The sequence below is a fragment of the Podarcis gaigeae genome (genome assembly GCF_964106915.1).
Source record: "Podarcis gaigeae genome assembly, chromosome: 2".
Classification (NCBI taxonomy): domain Eukaryota; kingdom Metazoa; phylum Chordata; class Lepidosauria; order Squamata; family Lacertidae; genus Podarcis; species Podarcis gaigeae.
The window spans coordinates 105491432-105510314 of NC_139679.1; the positions used below are offsets into that span (position 1 = coordinate 105491432).

General features: G+C 44.5%; 1 protein-coding gene across 3 annotated transcripts in view; it reads left to right on the forward strand.

Annotated features, from left to right (window-relative positions):
* Positions 1-549: 549 nt before the first annotated feature.
* The window catches only part of ACOX2 (acyl-CoA oxidase 2), a 28954-nt gene continuing 10620 nt past the window's right edge, over positions 550-18883 (forward strand). The window contains exons 1-13 of one of the 3 annotated variants that reach the window (XM_083723972.1): positions 550-823; positions 1404-1473; positions 3477-3655; positions 4495-4657; positions 7437-7588; positions 8333-8440; positions 10192-10311; positions 11249-11364; positions 11827-11999; positions 12873-13035; positions 14384-14574; positions 15821-15982; positions 17592-17697. In XM_083723972.1, coding sequence (XP_083580098.1) covers positions 3496-3655; positions 4495-4657; positions 7437-7588; positions 8333-8440; positions 10192-10311; positions 11249-11364; positions 11827-11999; positions 12873-13035; positions 14384-14574; positions 15821-15982; positions 17592-17697 — 1614 coding nt within the window. In that variant the 5' untranslated portion in view covers positions 550-823; positions 1404-1473; positions 3477-3495. The remainder of the gene's footprint in view (positions 824-1403; positions 1474-3476; positions 3656-4494; positions 4658-7436; positions 7589-8332; positions 8441-10191; positions 10312-11248; positions 11365-11826; positions 12000-12872; positions 13036-14383; positions 14575-15820; positions 15983-17591; positions 17698-18883) is intronic. The other 2 variants (XM_083723970.1, XM_083723971.1) reach the window with 2 other exon arrangements.

Genomic DNA, 18883 nt, shown 5'->3' on the forward strand with positions numbered 1-18883 from the left:
AGCCCAGTCTGCAGTATTACAACGGCAATGGTACGGCTTAATTTGGTACAATAATGCATCCATGGTTGTGCATAAGCAAATCACAAATTCACAAATCCTCTCCATAAACCTTCTTGTGGTTCTCTCACTGCGAGAAGCCAAGCTACAGGGAACCAGGCAGAGGGCCTTCTCAGTAGTGGCACCCGCCCTGTGGAACGCCCTCCCATCAGATATCAAAGAGAACAACAACTACCAGACTTTTAGAAGACATCTGAAGGCAGCCCTGTTTAGGGAAGCTTTTAATGTTTGACAGACTATTGTATTTTAATATTCTGTTGGAAGCCGCCCAGAGTGGCTGGGGAAACCCATCCAGATGGGAGGGGTATAAATATATTATTATTATTATTGTTGTTGTTGTTGTTGTTGTTGTTGTTGTTGTTGTTGTTAATCCGGCGCTGCTTGGTTGAGAGCATTTAGGAGAGGATGGAGTTAAGCATAAAGCCTTGATTTCATCATCTGTTACATGAGGATGAACTCTGATCCTGTTAACAGAGACAACCCCTCTGATCTGAGAAGGCAAAAAAGAGAGAGAGAGCTTTCTTGGCGTTCTTCCTCTGTTCCCGGGAGCAGCTCGCCATTCCGGCCAGGAGAAGGCGGTGGCGACACGCGTCTGCTCGCTCAGCCAGTACGATAGAGACGGGGAAGAAGACACCATAGACGCGCATATGCAAAGAAGGGGGGAAAAGAGCATTCAAACTTAGCAAGGCGCTCGGCAGTGGAAGTCTTTCCGTCCGCCGCTCGGATCAGGAAATAGCCTTGCGAGGATTCCCCTTTGCGAAGGGCGGTAAGTCACTTTGCACGACCCACGTGTGCGGCGGGGGGGGGGGGACCAGAGCTGTCAGGGTTTCCCTTTTTTTGAAGGGAAAATCCCTTATTCCGAATAGGATTCCTTGCAAGAAAAGGGAAAAGTTGACCTGACTGAAGCTGGACTCGCTTTCCTGGGAGTTAAACCCCCACACCACACCCCTCCCCCGAATTCGGTGGGACTTTAACTTCTCGGTAGACTCTCCTGGCTGAGTTCACTTTGCCTGTCGGAAACTGTAAAGGTTTCAGGAGGTTTTTAAGTACCTGTCACGGGTGCTTTAGTTGAGATGCGTGCATTGCAGGGGGCTGGACTAGATGACCGCCAGGGTCCCCCCTCCAACTCTACCGTTCTATTAATTTCTGATTGTGTGCGTGAACGGCCACACGGTTATCACCGCCTATACTTTCCCGCACTACATTTCCTCCCTGCCTCCCTGTTTTTACAACCCAGCAACGCTCAAAAACCCACACCTGCAACTCGGGATGACGTTGCATGCATCTGATGGAGGGCGATTTAGTCCAGGGATGCCTATACAGTATAAATTTGTTCAACTTTAAAGGTGCCACGAGGGTCTTCGCTGGATATCGCCTGGGTTGTTCCTGCCTGAGACGTTTCTTTTGAGATCAGAGGTAGGGAAATTCCGCTATCAGTTTTATAGAAAGTGCGATTTTAAGAAAAGGCTTACTATTGCAAAATTAAAAAAAAAAAAATCCTTCCAGTAGCACCTTAAAGACCAACTAAGTTAGTTCTTGGTATGAGCTTTCGTGTGCATGCACACTTCTTCAGATACACTGAAACAGAAGTTTCCAGAAGTTTCAGTGTATCTGAAGAAGTGTGCATTCACACGAAAGCTCATACCAAGAACTAACTTAGTTGGTCTTTAAGGTGCTACTGGAAGGAATTTTTTTTGTTTTGACTATGGCAGACCAACACGGCTACCTATCTGTTATTGCAAAATAATAATTCACAGCTTTGAAACTGTTTAACCCATGTTCGGCGTGCACAGAAGGAAAAACACGTACCTTGGGATGTGCAAGCACAGGCATTGAATTTGTTGTGCAAGAGGGTACAGTGTGAGATCTACAGCTGCAATCAGCACAAAGTTTGAGGTTTTGCAATAACTCCTGTGTCCTTAGGTACAAAGCTGAGGTTTAATGCACCGTGCCAAGGAAATGGGGGTGGGGGGAGAGAGGCAAAGTAAGTACACTTGGCTTTATAAAGAGGGCAGATCTCCCCAACCCCCAGGAACTATTAATTCACAACAGCTTAAAATAGGGTTTGCAGAAAGTAGATTGTGATCTACTGGTAGATCTTTGATTTGCAATAGATCAGCAAGGATTCTGACTGCCAATTGTTTAATAGCTGCAACAGCAAAAATCTCCCCCCCCCCCAAAAAAAAAAGGTTGATGAAATGAAGGTTGGGGACCAGGAGTCAATTTTTGTGTGTGAGAGAGGACTGGAAAATCAGTTCCGGTTCTGAAATCAAATTCCTGGGCTGAACATATGCTCAGAGGCACCCTGGTCCTCAAGTCTCTCTCGCCACTGTTTTGCACCTGGTTCCAATTGTTGGATCTTTGAGTTCTGTTATTCTCCAGCAGATGGTATTGAGAGGCATGGAGGCCTATGATCCCAGTGGTGGCATATTTAATAATAAGAATATTATTATTATTATTATTATTATTATTATTATTATTATTATTATTATCAACAACAATTTTATTATTTATACCCCACCCACCTGGCTGGGTTTCCCCAACCACTCTGTGCAGCTCCCAACAGAATATTAAAACATGATAAGCTTCATAACTACCAGCTGCCAGTACCCATGAATTTTCCCGGTCCCCTTTCAAACCTAGTGGCCAGTAGCTCATTGGTGATTTCTGCAGTTGGGCACACGTTCAAGGGATCTCAGTGTTTCAGCCAATGGTTATAAACAGGGGTCAGCAAACTTTTTCAGCAGGGGGCCGGACTGTATTTTTTTGGGGGGGGGAATGAACGAATTCCTATGCCCCACAAATACCCGAGATGCATTTTAAATAAAAGCACACATTCTACTCATATAAAAACACCAGGCAGGCCCCACAAATAACCCAGAGATGCATTTTAAATAAAAGGACACATTCTACTTATGTAAAAACACACTGATTCCCCGACCATCCACAGGCCGGATTGAGAAGGCGATTGGGCCGGATCCGACCCCCTGCGCCTTAGTTTGCCTACCCATGATTACAGTTATGAGCAGGCTCTTCCCAGATTAGCATATTCTCAAGGTAGAGCCAATTGATTTAAAGGTGTGCTCACAGAGCGCAATCCTGTGCACATTTACTCAGAAACAGTGGCGTAGCGTGGGGAGTGCAGGGGGGGCCGGCCGCACCGGGCGCAACATCTGGGGGTTAGGGTTAGGGGGCGCAAATCCATGGGTTAGGGGGTGAAAATTACTTGTCTTGCCCCGGGTGCTGACAACCCACACTACACCACTGCTCAGAAGTAAAGTGCACATGGGGCTGTGTTGATAGCCATTCAAGGGCAGTCTTAAAGAAGCATCAGTTCTGCAGACAAGAATATAAAACCCCACAACTTCATTGTAAGACTTCTGCAAATGCTCAGTAACTAATTTCCTCTGTCTCTTCAGCATTCCACCAACATTTAGAATGGCATCGTGGAATGCAAATAAAAACATCCAGAATTCCACTAGACAAATTGTGAACCCTGACCTTGACATTGAAAGAAAAACGGCCTCCTTCAGTGTCGAACGACTGACCAATATACTGGATGGAGGTGCTGAAAAGACACAGATGCGGAGGACAGTGGGTAAGTCGTCCACATGAAAATAAGTATTTGTGTTAGTTTGAACGTTGATGATATGCTATTTTAAATGCTTCCCCAACTATGCATCGTTTGCCTTTTGGTGTATCCTCCTTCGCAGCGCTTAAAAACAATTTTTGGAACTGGATAATTTTGTTTGCAACAAAAGGCGTAGCCAAACCAATTGTATTTTTTGCAGTCTTCAGAAACTAGACTGGTGAGACGGTTGATTTTAAAGAGGCTCTTCCAGCATGACCTGTTCATTGCACATTCATCCTGATTAAGTTTGTGCAAAAACTAAAACAGTGGTTGTGCAAGAACCTTGAACCTGGTCCAGTAATGTATGAACAGCTGGCACAAGCTTTTAAGCGCTGGAATTAACATGCTGGCAGTAGTCTGTCCCCCATCTACTTGTATGCATTAAATGATGGTGGATTTCATACAAGTTGTCAGCAGGCTGGACTAAAATGGCCTCTTTTGGGTCACCCCCGACTCAGCGATTTGGTGAAGAAGAGCCTTAGGCTAATGTGAATGGCTTGGAGGTTTCTGCTACGTTGTAAAATGCTATAGATCAGGCTTCCTCAACCTCGGCCCTCCAGATGTTTTGAGACTACAATTCCCATCATCCCTGACCACTGGTCCTGCTAGCTAGGGATCATGGGAGTTGTAGGCCAAAAAACATATGGAGGGCCGAGGTTGAAGAAGCCTGCTATAGATGCTTCACTGCCAGAACTGCATTTTCTTCTGTAAATCTCGTGGTGAACATCAGTGTAATTGCAGCTTGGTTTCCCTGTGTGTGATTCCTGTGTCTCGGCCTACTTAAAGGATCGTTGTGTACTCTGCAGAAGCCATGATCCAGAGTGATCCGGTGTTCAGCCTAGAAAACCAGTACTTCATGAGCCAGAATGAAAGATATGAAGATGCTGTCAGGAAGTCCGTTCACCTCTCAAAGATGGCGGCCAAAATGGGATGGGCAACAGGCGGACCTGAACTGGGTTACTGCCACAGGTGATTTGAAAACAATAAAATGCTGCTAGAATTCTATTTTAGCTGTCTTAAAAAAAGTGCATGCTTTCACCTAAGCTAGGTGAGGCGGCCTGCTACAGTCAAGGGAAATCTCTGGCTTCCGAGAGAGTGTGCCTGTTGTGGATCCTATACCTTTTCAGAGTTGAGAGGACACCACATCTGAATTGAAAATTTACCTATAATGTTATTATTTTTGTAATCTGCTGCGAGGTTTCGTTCGGTTACAATCAAGCAACGTGTCAATGTTTCTAACTACACAAAAGGAGCAGTTATGACCATATTGCCACGTTCTGGGCACCCGTAGAATGAAAGGGTTTGGATTCAGGTTCAAAAAGGAAATGTATGGGGGGAGAGCTTGAGCACAGTAGTTCAGGCGCCTGTGACTTCAACATCGGCATCGTGCGATGTAGGGATTCCCTTGCACTTGATCTGGAAACGGCAATTAGTGCAGAAAGTGAGCGAGAGTGAGACCCTGTCAGCATGTCACCTGGCTGTTCAGAAAATTGCCCTGGATGCTGATTGGTTACTGGGCCGGGTTCAAGGTGTTAGTATTAGCATATAAAGGCCATAGCAGCTTGGGATCAGCTTACTTGATGGGTCACCTTAACCTATATAAGCCCACTGGACCCCTTCATTCCTCAGAATGGGCACTGTTGCAGGTTCTATGCAATATTAGACCTATACTTGCAATAAATAAGTCTCTCTCCTAGGTGTGTATCTGAAGAAGTGTGCATGCACACGAAAGCTCATACCAAGAACTAACTTAGTTGGTCTTTAAGGTGCTACTGGAAGGAATTTTTTTTGTTTTGACTATGGCAGACCAACACGGCTACCTATCTATCTCCTAGTGTGGCAACACCTGCGCATTGGAACTCCCTACCTGTCGAACATCTGGCAGGCTCCTTCACTGTACCCCTTTCGGTGTTTGCTAAGGACATTTTTGTTCCTGCAAGCCTATCTGGACACCTAAAGCTGACATGTACTTCAATCTATGTTTAGCTTAATTATTAATTTTAATTCTTTTTTAAAAAAAAAAAGAAAACACCTGCTTTTGACTTCATTACCGTTTTGTTTTTCATAAACCGCTTAGAGGTTCTAGTTGCAATCAGGGTGGTGTATAAATTTAAGCACCTGAACAGAAAGTAAGGTTGCAGCCTTAATTTTGCTTACGTGGAAGTACACCTTGTTGAATTAAGTAGGGACTTACTTTTGAGCACACATGGTTAGCTATGTACCAGGGATGGGAAACCCAAAGGACACCCTCCAGCCCCCACTCTCTAATAACAACAACAACTTTATATGCCACTTTATATGAGTGGTTTCCAACAAATCATAAAACCACAGTAAAACATCAAACATTAAAAGCTTCCCTTTACAGGGATGGCTTCAAGTGTCTTCTAAAAGTCAGACACAGTGGACGCTCGGGTTGCAAACGTGATCCGTGCGGGAAGCACGTTCGCAACCCGCAGCATCCACAACCCGCAGCGGCGCATCTGCGCACGCATGGGTCACAATTTGGTGCTTCTGTGCATGCGCAAAGCACAATTTAGCACTTCTGTGCATGCGTGACTGCCGAAACCCGGAAGTAACCCGTTCTGGTACTTCCGGGTTTCAGCAGTCCGTAACCTGAAACCGCAAGGTATGACTGTACTTGCTTGTCTGTTTGACAGCTGACAGGAGGGCGTTCCACAGGGCGGGGGACACCACTACCGAGAAGGCCCTCTGCTGGGTTCCCTGCAACCACACTTCTTGCAGTGAGAGAACCGCTCGGAGGTGGACCCTTAGTATCTGGGCTGAGCGATGAGGGTGGAGGTGCTCCTTCACGTATACAAGGCCAAAACTCCCCCCTCCCCTGCTCTTGGGATTTTCCCTAACCCGCCCCCCTCACTGACTCTGCTCCATACCTTCTGTGGTTGCCAGGTTAGAACATGTCCTTGAACTATGCTAATACCTCTTAATTGCCTTTACTGGTTTTAAAGAGCTCAGATATCTGCATAATTGGCATGTAGCCTACTGCATACAGGTGAAAGTTCCATTCCACTGCTCCACCCATTGTGTGTGTGTGTGTGTGTGTGTGTGTGTGTGTGTGTGTTGCTGGCCATGCTCACCACTGGCACCTAACCCTTGAGCTGAAAAAAGCCCCTTTCCCCTTTATGTGCACACTTACTGTAAGTCCGTTTGTATCAGACGGCACGGTACTGTACTGTACTGTAGATGCCAGTGAGGTCAAATATATATTATTCTGTATTTGTGGGAGCCCCTTGGATTTTGGGAATGAGTTAGGGAGGGTTGTCGATGGCTTTTGTGGGCAAACAGAACAAACGAGTAATGTTAGGCCATGTTGACTGGATATTTCAAAATGTGCTTTTCTAACTTGATCTAAAAAAGTTAGATAAAGAAATCCTGCAGAGTAGACAAAAAATACTTACAAAAATGTATAAATTATCAAATAATATACAAACAGATCAATAAATTAAAAGTAAGACTATGTTAAGGTGGGAACAAGATTTAGGTTATGAAATTGAATACAAAGACTGGGTTAAATTTTGGACAAAATGTGCTTTTTATCAGCCATATCTATCAGGGAGCAGTACAGCACAAGGAGGAAGACAGGTGTTGTGAAGTTAACTGCCCTGCTGAAATGTCACGTTCTCCATTGATGTTATCGCCCTGCGCTTTGCAATTTTGCATTTCTGCGCAGGGATCATACACTTAGGGACTAAGATGAAGGAGATGACAGGAATTGTATATCCTTTTGCAGGGTTCTTTCTGCCAACCTGGCGTTCAACGTCCATGTCGTCTTTGTTAAGAGCCTTATGGGGTTGGCCACAGACGAACAGCTCGCTAAGTGGCTCCCTTTGGCAGAAAAATTTTACATCATAGGGACCTATGCCCAGACCGAACTGGGTCACGGTAAGTTTCCCACTTATTGTGGCTCTTAGGGCCAGAATCCATCCAAATACCATGATGTCAAATTCCACTGTGCCAATGGGGACCTGATGTAGCAATTGCTCCAGAGCAGTTGTGGGGAACTTTTGCTGTCAACCCCTCAGGTCTGAGTCCAGGCAGCTCCAGCTGGCATTTTGCCTTGCAGCAGAGTGGGCAGCTGACTGCCCAGAGGACTCTGAGCATTGGCAATTGTCTGGCAGTGCTTTAGGGGCTCTGGTCCCTGAAGGCCACAAGAGAAGATGGCTAGTAGTCTAAAACTGTCAAGTTCAACACCTGAGTTTTGATTGCAGGGAAGATCCCTATTTTTTGTTTTCATTTTTTGAAAGACAGCTGGAGAATAGAGGTCACGGGGAAATGGGGTTAGCCACACTCAGGGCTTTTTTTCCCCAGCCGGAACTTGCCGGAACTCAGTTCCGGCAACGCTCAGGTGGGCGCAATTGCCATTATAAGAGAACAAGGAAGGCGTTCATGGTGATTTTTGGCACCTGTTTTTCTAGAAAAATAGCACCGGCTACACTGACCCTGAGTCAAGGAAGCCCCAAATTAAAAACTGAGATGCCTGTGAGGGTGGAGCTTGCTTACAAAAAAGGAGAAGTTGGACCCAGTCTTGAGAACAGCAGGGCTGGGATTTGTGGGCCTGACTAGTGAATGTGGAATCTGCTGGTAGTCTTGCGATGCTCTGAGAAACCGTGTTCTTTGTTATTAAAGGAACCTACCTTCGGGGATTGGAGACAACAGCCACCTTTGATGCTGCGACACAGGAGTTTGTTCTCAACACGCCAAGCATATCTGCCATGAAGTGGTGGCCGGGAGACTGTAGGTAGCAAACACACTCAGGGGTGGGGCTTTTTCGTTCATTCTGTGCTTTAGTTTCCGAAATCTTTAAAGGGTGTATTATAGCTGAGTGTTTTAAAAGTGTAAGTGGAACACTATGAATGAATCCACTTGGGAAACGTACAGAGGAAAACCCGCTTGCTGCATTTCAGCAGGAAAACACTGGTTTTCCTGGGGTAAGCGCCAGGACAGAAAACAAAACAAAAAACCATTGTTAGGGCACAGAGCTTTAAATCCCAGATTTGTGTCTAGACATGCAAGAAGTCCAGATGAACCCAGAGTCCCTTCCCAAATCCCTGGTTACTTATCTTCCCAATCTGCATCTTAAATTGCAGCTTTGAATATGGTCGATGCTGGAATATAAAGGTATCATAGTACCATTATACAGATCTATGGTGCAACCACACTTGGAATACTGTGTACGATTCCAGGCACCCTACCTGAAAAAGGAGATTGTGAGCGTTAAAATCAACGTGAAAAATATAGAAACAATGAGGAGAGGCAGGACTGAGATTTGGAGATACAGTGGTACCTCGGGTTACATACGCTTCAGGTTACATATGCTTCAGGTTACAGACTCCGCTAACCCAGAAATAGTACCTCGGGTTAAGAACTTTGCTTCAGGATGAGAACAGAAATCGTGCTCTGGCGGCGCGGCAGCAGTGGGAGGCCCCATTAGCTAAAGTGGTGCTTCAGGTTAAGAACAGTTTCAGGTTAAGAACAGACCTCCAGAACGAATTAATTACTTAACCCGAGGTACCACTGTATGCTTCAAGGTCTAGACTATGGGAAGTCCCGAAAAATTAATAATTATAATTTGGATGATAATTTGGTCCTTTTTTGTTTTAGCTTTTTTAGTTTAATTGGATTATGATTTGATATTTTAATTGGATGTTTTTTATTGGAAAATTAATAAAAATGATTTAACAACAACAAAAAAGGAGATTGTGTAGCTGGAAAGGGTTTGCAAAAGGACAACCAAAATGATTGGGGGGGATGGGAGCAGGTTTTCCTGTGAGGAAAAGTTGCAACATTTTTCGTTTAGGAAGAAATCAAATAGCAGGGGGCAGCCTAGCTGTGTGTAACATTATGTATAATGTGGAGAAAGTAGATAAGAGAAACGCTTGGTTTACAGAAATTCATGGAGAATAAGACTGTCAGTGGTTCCTAGCTACATAGGCTACGTTCTCATGCCACTGTAGCTGGGAATGGCAGGTGAGGAGAATTGCTCTTGCACTCAAAGGCCTTTGGCCTCATCCAGTAATAATATTACTTATACCCTACCCATCTGGCTGGGTTTCCCCAGCTACTCTGGATGGTTTCCAGTAGAACATTAAAAGCATAACAAAACATCAAACATTAAAAACTTTCCTAAACAGGACTACCTTAAGGTGTCTTCTAAAAGTCAGATAGTTGTTTATCTCCATGACATCTGATGGGAGGGTGTTCCACAGGGCAGGTGCCACCACCAAGAAGGCCCTCTGCCTGGTTCCCCGTAACCTCACTTCTCACAGTGAGGGAACCTCCAGAAGGCCCTCAGAGCTGGACCTCTGTGTCCGGGCTGAACGATGGGGGTGGAGATGCTCCTTCAGGTATACAGGGCCAAGGCAGTTTAGGGCTTTAAAGGTCAGCACCAACACTTTGAACAGGGCTGTTCTTATGTTCTGAAAACGCCACTTAACTTTTTGAGGAATTGATGACTTATTTTTCTCACCCTCCATTCACCCTTACAGTGGGACGAACGGCGACTCACGCTGTGGTCTTTGCTCAGCTTTACCTGAAAGGAAAGTCGTATGGCATGCATCCCTTCATGGTGCAGATCCGCAGCCTCCGAGATCATTCTCTGGAACCAGGTGACTTACTCCAGAGGGTCCCAAGATGATTCTACTGGGTGGTGTTTTTTTTATCTGTTTCAAACCTGCCAATGCTGGGCTTTAACCATCAGAAACAGGGGTGCCTTGAGATCAGTGGTGCCATCAGGGCAGGCTTGGGAGGCAGACATAGAAACATAGAATTGGAGAGTTGAATGGGATCCTAAGTCTCAATCTAGTTCAACCCCCTGCAATCGCAATCTTGGGCCCCTCTCATCAGAATGAGCAAAGGGGCCTCTAAATGCAAAAATAAATCTGGCTTCCAGCATTATATTTAAGGTCAGAAAAATGCTTTCATGTTGTCATGTGGTTCAGATATTTTCATCACTTTTGGGGCTGTGCCTAAATAATAATAATAATAGTAGTAGTGAAAAATTTAAAAATAAATGGAGAGGAGAATAGCAGAGTTCATCAGACACCATTACATACAGAAATACATTAGCCAATCTATTAAAGTATTAAAATATTATTGACAGGTCCAAAAAATGAGGGGGTGCAAAGGAGGTGGACAGAATAAGGAATAACATTTAGGGGGAAAGGGTGTCTGGCTTACCACCATTTGAAGGTAATGTCTGTACATGCTTACTTGGGAGTAAAGCCCCATTTGTCTCAATGGGGTATTCTACCGAGTAGACATGCATAGACTTGCACTGTAGGTGAAGTAGTACATACTGCCGTCTAATTTGGGGGGGATCAATAAAAAAGAGTTCATAGACTTTTCAGTGCTTTCTGTTGGGCAGAAGATACGTGTGCTTTCACTGGTGGGTGTAAGACCATTAAGTCCAGAGTCTGTTGTTACCTAACCACATCACTGTGCAGTATGCTGGGTTATGTATCCTGATTTCCAAAAGAGACTTCAGTCTGCACAATTTTTTAAACCTACCTGTCTGTCTGAATCCTTGCTTGTTTTGCTCCATAGGAGTAACTGCAGGGGATATTGGTCCCAAAATGAGCTTTGAAAATGTTGACAATGGCTTTCTCTTGCTGAAGAATGTTCGGATTCCGAGGGAAAACATGCTGGCCAAGTTCTCTCAGGTAAACTTAGCTGTAGATATCAAACAGGTTTCATCAGTTGCACCATAGCAAAGGCCTCTAGTTGTTCTCTCATGTGTGGAATTTCATATGGAATCTATCAGGTGGTGAAGACAGAATGTCAAGAATCTTCATGAACTTTGATTCTCTTATTTCATTTGTTTTAAGAAACTAGTCCTCATGGTGATCGATGAATAATTGAAAACAGTGCTTTTTCAGGGTTGGTTTGTTTGTTTTAAATGAGGGGCCAGTAGCCATATTTTGATAAAAGTGCTGTGAGCGATAGCACAAAATGGCTGCCACGGGCAGCAAAAAAAGAGGTGCCAGAGAAATGGGTGACAGGAAGGGAAAAAAACACTGTCTGAAAGACATTTGCAGCATCTGTAAATGCTTCAGAGTTCTGAGTCCTGGACTTAAATTTTGCTAACACACACCTCCTTTTTTTTATTATTTCGCAATTTCCAGGTCCTGCCAGATGGCCGGTATATGAAAAAAGGATCTGCACAAATTAACTACCTTACTATGATTGTGGTCCGTGTCCTCATGCTTCAGAATGAAGTTGTCCCCAATCTGATGAAGGCATGCACCATCGCGATCCGATATTCCGCAGTGCGCCGGCAGTCTGAGTTAAAGCCCGGGTATGGCGGGAAAGGAGGGCTTGGCTCCAGGCAGGGATACATTAAATGTTCTGCTCTTCTGTTGACTATTTTTATTATTGCTTTCCTCTTTTCACACCAGCTCTCGGTGTTCCGGCCCCTAATCCCCACCCCTTCAGATGTCAAGGAGATAAATAACGATACAAGTTTTAGAAGACATCTGAAGGCAGCCCTGTTTCGGGAAGTTTTTAATGTATTTTTAATCTTTGTTGGAAGCCGCCCAGAGTTTCCCATTCAGTTGGGGTGACCATGTCTCTTTGTCTCAATATGTTCTTCCTCCTTCTGTGACCACAGATACCTGGCTGTGTGTTCATGCTGTCTCAAAATTTATTTCAGGTCAGGAAAGACACAAAGATAGAGGGAACCCAGGACTGTCTGTGTATGTACATTAAGGCTATCGAAAACAGCCTCTGCTTAAATCTGGTTCACTACCATTATCTTTATTTTAAAGGTGTTAGAATGTGCACGTGCAGACTTCAAGTTACCTCCATGTATTTCGACAAGGGATGTTTCCTGGAATGGGACTCATTTCTGTGGCTTCCACTAGGGCAAAAACTTGCTTGAATCAGCCCCTCTACCTGCCGCATGGCCACCGCTGGCCCTCTAAGCTCGTCAGGTGGAAAATGCTGTCCTATTAACATTGGAATAAGATCTCACTGCTAAGCCGGTCACCATCTGTGAGTGGATGTTTTTGGTTGGAAGTGGTTGGGTCAGTTCGTGAGGCAGAAATTGGCCGCCCTGTGCTGGCTTCCCAGAATGAAAGAGTAAATGCAAAATGGAAACCCCTTCGGGTAAATGGAGGTTATTCATTTGCGATTCGTTTTGGATAATCTGCAACATTTTCTCCCCCCTCAGTGACCGGGAGGCAAAGATTCTTGACTATCAGACCCAGCAACAGAAGCTTCTCCCTCAGTTGGCAACCGCCTATGCCTTTTACTTCGTTGCAAAATATCTGCGGGACTTCTTTGACAGGGGCTACATGGAAACCAAAGAAGGAAAGTTTGACTTGCTCCCTGAGGTAACGTGAAGAAAGATAAGCAATATCCCTTCAAGCCTTCCTTTAGAAACCTTTAAACTTTGTAAGGTGTGTAATAAAACAAACAAATGATCAGAAGAAGAAACCCAGAAGATTTTGAAATCTTTTTTAAAAAGAAAAGAAAAGAAGAATCAGGAAGAAGGCTACGCCATACATATATCTGCATTGCTTGATTTGCAATCGAATGTGTGAGGTGATATTTATCTACATTTACTTTAAAAATATTTACATGCAAAGCCCATCCAAAGCCGTTTACAACAATAAAAACTCTCCCCCTCCATATAGAATATTAATAAAACAATGCTAAAAACAATCCACAAGAATAAAACAGACTAAGAAAAAGTAACAGTTTATTTTAAAAGTGACACAAGTAGTGTGGCTGCTGCAGGATTTCCCTCCTCAACTGATGTGTTTTTTCCCCTCAACTGACACTCCTGCTTGTTAAAACCTGGCTGTTGGAGCTGATTTTAGATATGCAGGAAAGGCAAGTGTTACATTCCCTTCAAACTGCGCTGTTTCAAGCTCTGGGTGGTGGCAAAGCCGAGTGCCTCTCCCACATTTCCAAAAACAACACTCGTTAGACGTGGAAAGCTAGATGGAAACCTTTGCTCCTGAGGTACTTCCCTTTTCACATGCAGGGTTCATTCAAACATGCGTCACCACATTACAAACACACTTACCAGCATATACTCAGTGCTGTCCTCGTGACTGAATTATCTGTTAAGTGAAGTTTACCTTTGTGGGCACCTGTAGTTTCAAGGTTTAGTTCAGGGACAGTCATTGCAATGCCCTCCAGATGCCGTTGGACGTTCCTGGCCATTGACCATGCTGTCTGGGTCTGAGGAGAGCCAGAATCCACCAACATCCAGAGGCCGCCATGTTGAATATTCCCAGTATCATTGATGATCTGGCTAATTCCATAAATACAAACCAGAGTTTCTGACGTTGCAGTCAGAATCCAGTCAAATCCAGTCAAAATCCAGCACTTTTAAGGCCTCGCTGGTGTCCACTAAAAGGTCTTAATTGGTTTTAACTGACTCCCACAGGCATCAACAAAACTTGCTCTAGCCGCTGTAGAGCACTGTCATAGTTTATTCTTTGGTCTGATCGCAAATAAGTTTTGTAACCTATCCCAAGAATTTAGGACAGGTAACACTCCCGCAGCCATAAAAGATGACCTATGAATTTAAGCTGAGGAGGAGGATAATAATAGGAAAGGATATAAGCCTGCAGACATTTCATACGTCACTGGTCCAGAGATGCTGTTCTGTAGAATGGGAAATGCAGAAGTGTCCTCTCTCAATACTGTTCTTTCTGCCTTAATTCACAGCTTCATGCTCTTGCTGCAGGAATTAAAGTCATCGCTACAGACTACTGCTCGGCTGGAGTCGAGATTTGTCGGAAGGCCTGTGGGGGGCACGGCTACTCTCTTCTCAGCGGCCTGCCTTCCTTATTCACCAGGCAGGTGGCTGGTTGCACCTATGAGGGGGAAAACACTGTCCTCCTCCTGCAGACAGCCAGGTAACTGCGCTGAAAATCTCTCCAAATCTCTTTTCCATCTTGCTTCCAAGGCCCTTGCCAAAGCCACTTTAGATATCAGAAGCTTTTCCACACTACGTTTCACGGTTTATTTTCATGATTAAAACCATTTATCCAGGGGGTCTCAACTCTGAGTTAGACCTTAATTGTTTAATCTAATTATTTGTATTTTGTCTGTTACTTTGTAAGGTAAAGGTAAAGGGACCCCTGACCATTAGGTTATGTTGTGACTGACTCTGGGGTTGCAGCACTCATCTCGCTTTATTGGCCGAGGGAGCCGGTGTACAGCTTCCGGGTCATGTGGCCAGCATGACTAAGCCGCTTCTGGAGAACCAGAGCAGCGCACGGAAACGCGGTTTACCTTCCCACCAGGGTGGTACCTATTTATCTACTTGCACTTTGAAGTGCTTTCGAACTGCTAGGTTGGCAGGAACAGGGACAGGGGTTGGCAGGAACAGGGACCGAGCAACGGGAGCTCACCCGGTCACGGGGATTCGAACCCCCTAGGCTCTGTGGTTTAACCCACAGCGCCACCCGTGTCCTCTGTTACTTTATACTGCTCCTTTAATCCAAATCTCCTTGTATTTTTATTATTACTTGGCACTGTACCTTTAAACTCTACCACAGAGCACAGACATTTCATATGTCACTGGTCCATTTTCTGAAATTTGGAAAGTACAGTTCTCTACATGAGAACTGAAAACACCTAAAAAAACCTACTTGAAACTAGGCAGCCAAAGTTGTTGTGTCCCAAGCAACTTGGTGCTGATTTATTTAAGGGAGTGCTTGACACTCCAAAATTCTGAAATGACGAGCTCCAAACTCAGCAATTGGAAAAAAACTGACACGGATTGCATCTGGTTCGCCAGAAGCAGCTTAGTCATGCTGGCCACATGACCCGGAAAAAATGTCTGCAGACAAACATCAGCTCCCTCGGCCAATAAAGCGAGATGAGAGCCGCAACCCCAGAGTTGGCCACGACTGGACCTAATGGTCAGGGGTCCCTTTACCTTTACCTTTATGTTCTTAAATATCTTTCTCCCCCTGACCTGCCTATTAACTATCCTGTTTTCCAGTTATTTGTATCATGAGTCGTACAGAAACGTTGCCTTATCTGTGGCCCTGCTTTTTAACCACTGAAAAATAAGTGTTTGCAAACAAGGTGCCTAGTTCAGCAAATGCCTCTGGGATGAGGATGTGGCTCAGTTTTCATTTTCTTTGTCATTAGGTTTCTGATCAAGTGTCTTGGGATGGCACAAAGCGGCCAGCCTCTTCCTTCATCAGTGGTTTACCTGACTTCTGAAAGCTTTGGAAAATGCCGAGCCCATGAAAAGAGAGATTTCCTCAATCCTGACGTTTACACTGAAGCTTATAGGCACAGAGCATCCAGGTTGGCACAGAGATGTTGGAACCCAACAGTTTTGCTTGGGTGGTGTTTTTTTTTTTGGGGGGGGATGGATTTCTTGCATGTCTCATCTTAAAGGCACAGGATGATAAACAACAGGAGATCAAATAAGGTGTAATCGTGATCAGGGAAGGCTGTGGGCCAAGTTGTATCAGTCTAACCTACCTCACGGGGTTGTTTTGTGATATTACAATTGCTCCCCCGTACTCCCTTGATGAAGGGCTGATTACATAAGCCCTATTTGAAGGCTGAAAGTTTCTGTTCCCCGTGACCCTGAAATTACTAGTTGAATGTATTAACTGTTTTTAGAATGCTTTTTAAAATGGTTTATATCAAGGATTCTCGAACTGTAGTTTGTGCACCACCAATGAACTGCGAGTTTCATTCAGGCAGTTTGTGTCATGGCTGCATTAAAAACATATTTTTTTAAAATTGTATTTTTTATTGCTTCTTTTGTTTCTTATGTTGTATTTTATCTTGTTACAATTTCAAATCTATGGAGTGCAAACGGGGAATGCGATAAAATGCAATTTAAGAGCAAGACGCAAATGTTCTGAACGCAGGATAAATTAATCATATAACAGGGGACCTATTTTTCGCTCTATAAAACGCACCAGACCATAAGACGCACCTAGTTTTTGGAGGAGGAAAACAAGAAAAAAAATTATTCTGAATCCCAGCAGCCAGAACAGCAAGAGGGATCGCTGTGCAGCAATCCCTCTTGCTGTTCTGGCTTCAGCGATAGCTGTGCAGCCTGCATTCACTCCATAAGACGCACACACATTTACCCTTACTTTTTAGGAGGGGAAAAGGTGCGTCTTATAGAGCGAAAAATACGGTAATCTAGAAGGGGTGTAAGAGCTTCCGTGGAGAGAGGCTGGTATGTGTGCATATTGCCCAACCTATACAATCATCAAAACAGGGTGGTAGAGTTCTTAGGTGGTAGTAGGAGGGATTGCCATCACTTTAGGGCCCATAACTTTTTGGAAAAAAGAAAAAGCTCCAACATTTTTTTCTAAGAGCTGTTTTAATTTTCTAAGAGTTGTTTTTGTGCTTTGCATCATGGACTATTCAAAACTGGTGAAGACACCTGCATGATACAGCCCAGATTTCTGTCACCTTCATTCTCCCCCGTGTGCAGACCAGACCTTTGTTTCTACCATTTAGGTGCATTTTTTTTAAATAGCCATAAATATTTGCAAAATTGTTGACAGTTTTTTTGGGGTGTCTATAATAGTTACTGAAGGAGCATCTCCACCCCCATCATTCAGCCCGGACACAGAGGTCCTGCTCCGAGGGCCTTCTGGTGGTTCCCTCACTGTGATAAGTGAGGTTACAGGGAACCAAGCAGAGGGCCTTCTCGGTGGTGGCGACCTGTGAAATGCCCTCCCATCAGATTTCAAGGAAATAAACAACTATCTGACTTTTAGAAGACACCTGAAGGAAGCCCTGTTTAGGGAAGCTTTTAATGTTTGATGTTTTGTCGTGTTTTTAATATTCTGTTGGGAGCCGCCCAGAGTGGCTGGGGAAACCCAGCCAGATGGGCGGGGTGCAAATAATAAATTACTATTATTATTTTAATCTTTCCCTATAGAGTTGCAAGAAACGCAGCTGTCAAACTCCAGGGTTTGGTTCAGCAGGGAATGGCACAGCACGACGCTTGGAACAGGTGCTCTGTCCAACTTGCCCAGGCTGCCATGGTTGGTAAAAACTTTGTAGCTTCACCCACTACTGGCTCTTCTGCCAGGAATCCTGTCTTGTAAACTGCACTTGAAAAACTAAGCCAATAATAATAATAATCAGTACAGTGGTACCTCAGGTGAAGTACTTAATTCGTTCCGGAGGTCCGTACTTAACTTGAAACTGTTCTTAACCTGAAGCACCACCTTAACTAATAGGGCCTCCTGCTGCTGCCTCGACGCCGGAGCATGATTTCTTTTCTCATCCTGAAGCAAAGTTCTTAACTTGAAGCACTATTTCTGGGTTAGCGGAGTCTGTAACCTGAAGCATATGTAACCTGAAGTGTATGTAACCTGAGGTACCACTGTACTGATGTGTTGTGTTGCGCCCAGATCCCATTTTTTAAAAGGCCTGTTTTGTATAAGAACATGATACTGATGTTTCTAGGTCTAAGCAGCACCTTGTTAAAGGAGGAGGGGCTAACCTTTGACCCTCAAGATCTTGCTGGACTTCATCTCCCATAATTCCTGGCGACTGATCATTCTGGCCGGGACTGATAGGAGTTAGAATCCAGCAAACTCTGGGGGAGTCTTTTCGTAAACTGCTTTGAGGGCTTTAAAAAAAATTAACAATCCAGTAGTCTATACATTTTATGAAACTGATAAATAAAAATAACCTTACCTGGAGATGCCAAGGATTGAAGCTGGGGCCCTCAGATAATCTTCCCCTGAGCTACGACTTTCCCTAAATGGGTGTGTGTGGTGATGAACATAGAAAGAACTGACAAGAGACCATTTTGTCTCACTGTAAATCGTTTCGGGACTTTCTGCTGTGGGGAGCGATGCATAAATTCAGTCCACCTAACCCAGCTCAGGATTTCTTTTAAGAGTTGTGGAAGCAGGACCCCATAATAGACAGAGTAATGGAGAGGAGGTTTTGGGAAAGGAGTGAGGAACGGATTTGCAGGCTTATGCCTTTGCTGTGGAAACACAGGCATGCCAGACACAGCCCCCAGTCATGTGGGAGCTCACTAGAAAGAATCAGCTCCCACTCAGCTGGGGGCTGAGTCTGAAAGGCACTGCGGTCACCTTGATATTGGGGTCATATCCGCACCAGGCATTTAAAGCCCTCTTCCCACAAAGAAACCTGGGATCTCTCGTATGCTGAGAGTTGTTAGGAGACCTCTCACAGAACCATGTTCGAATC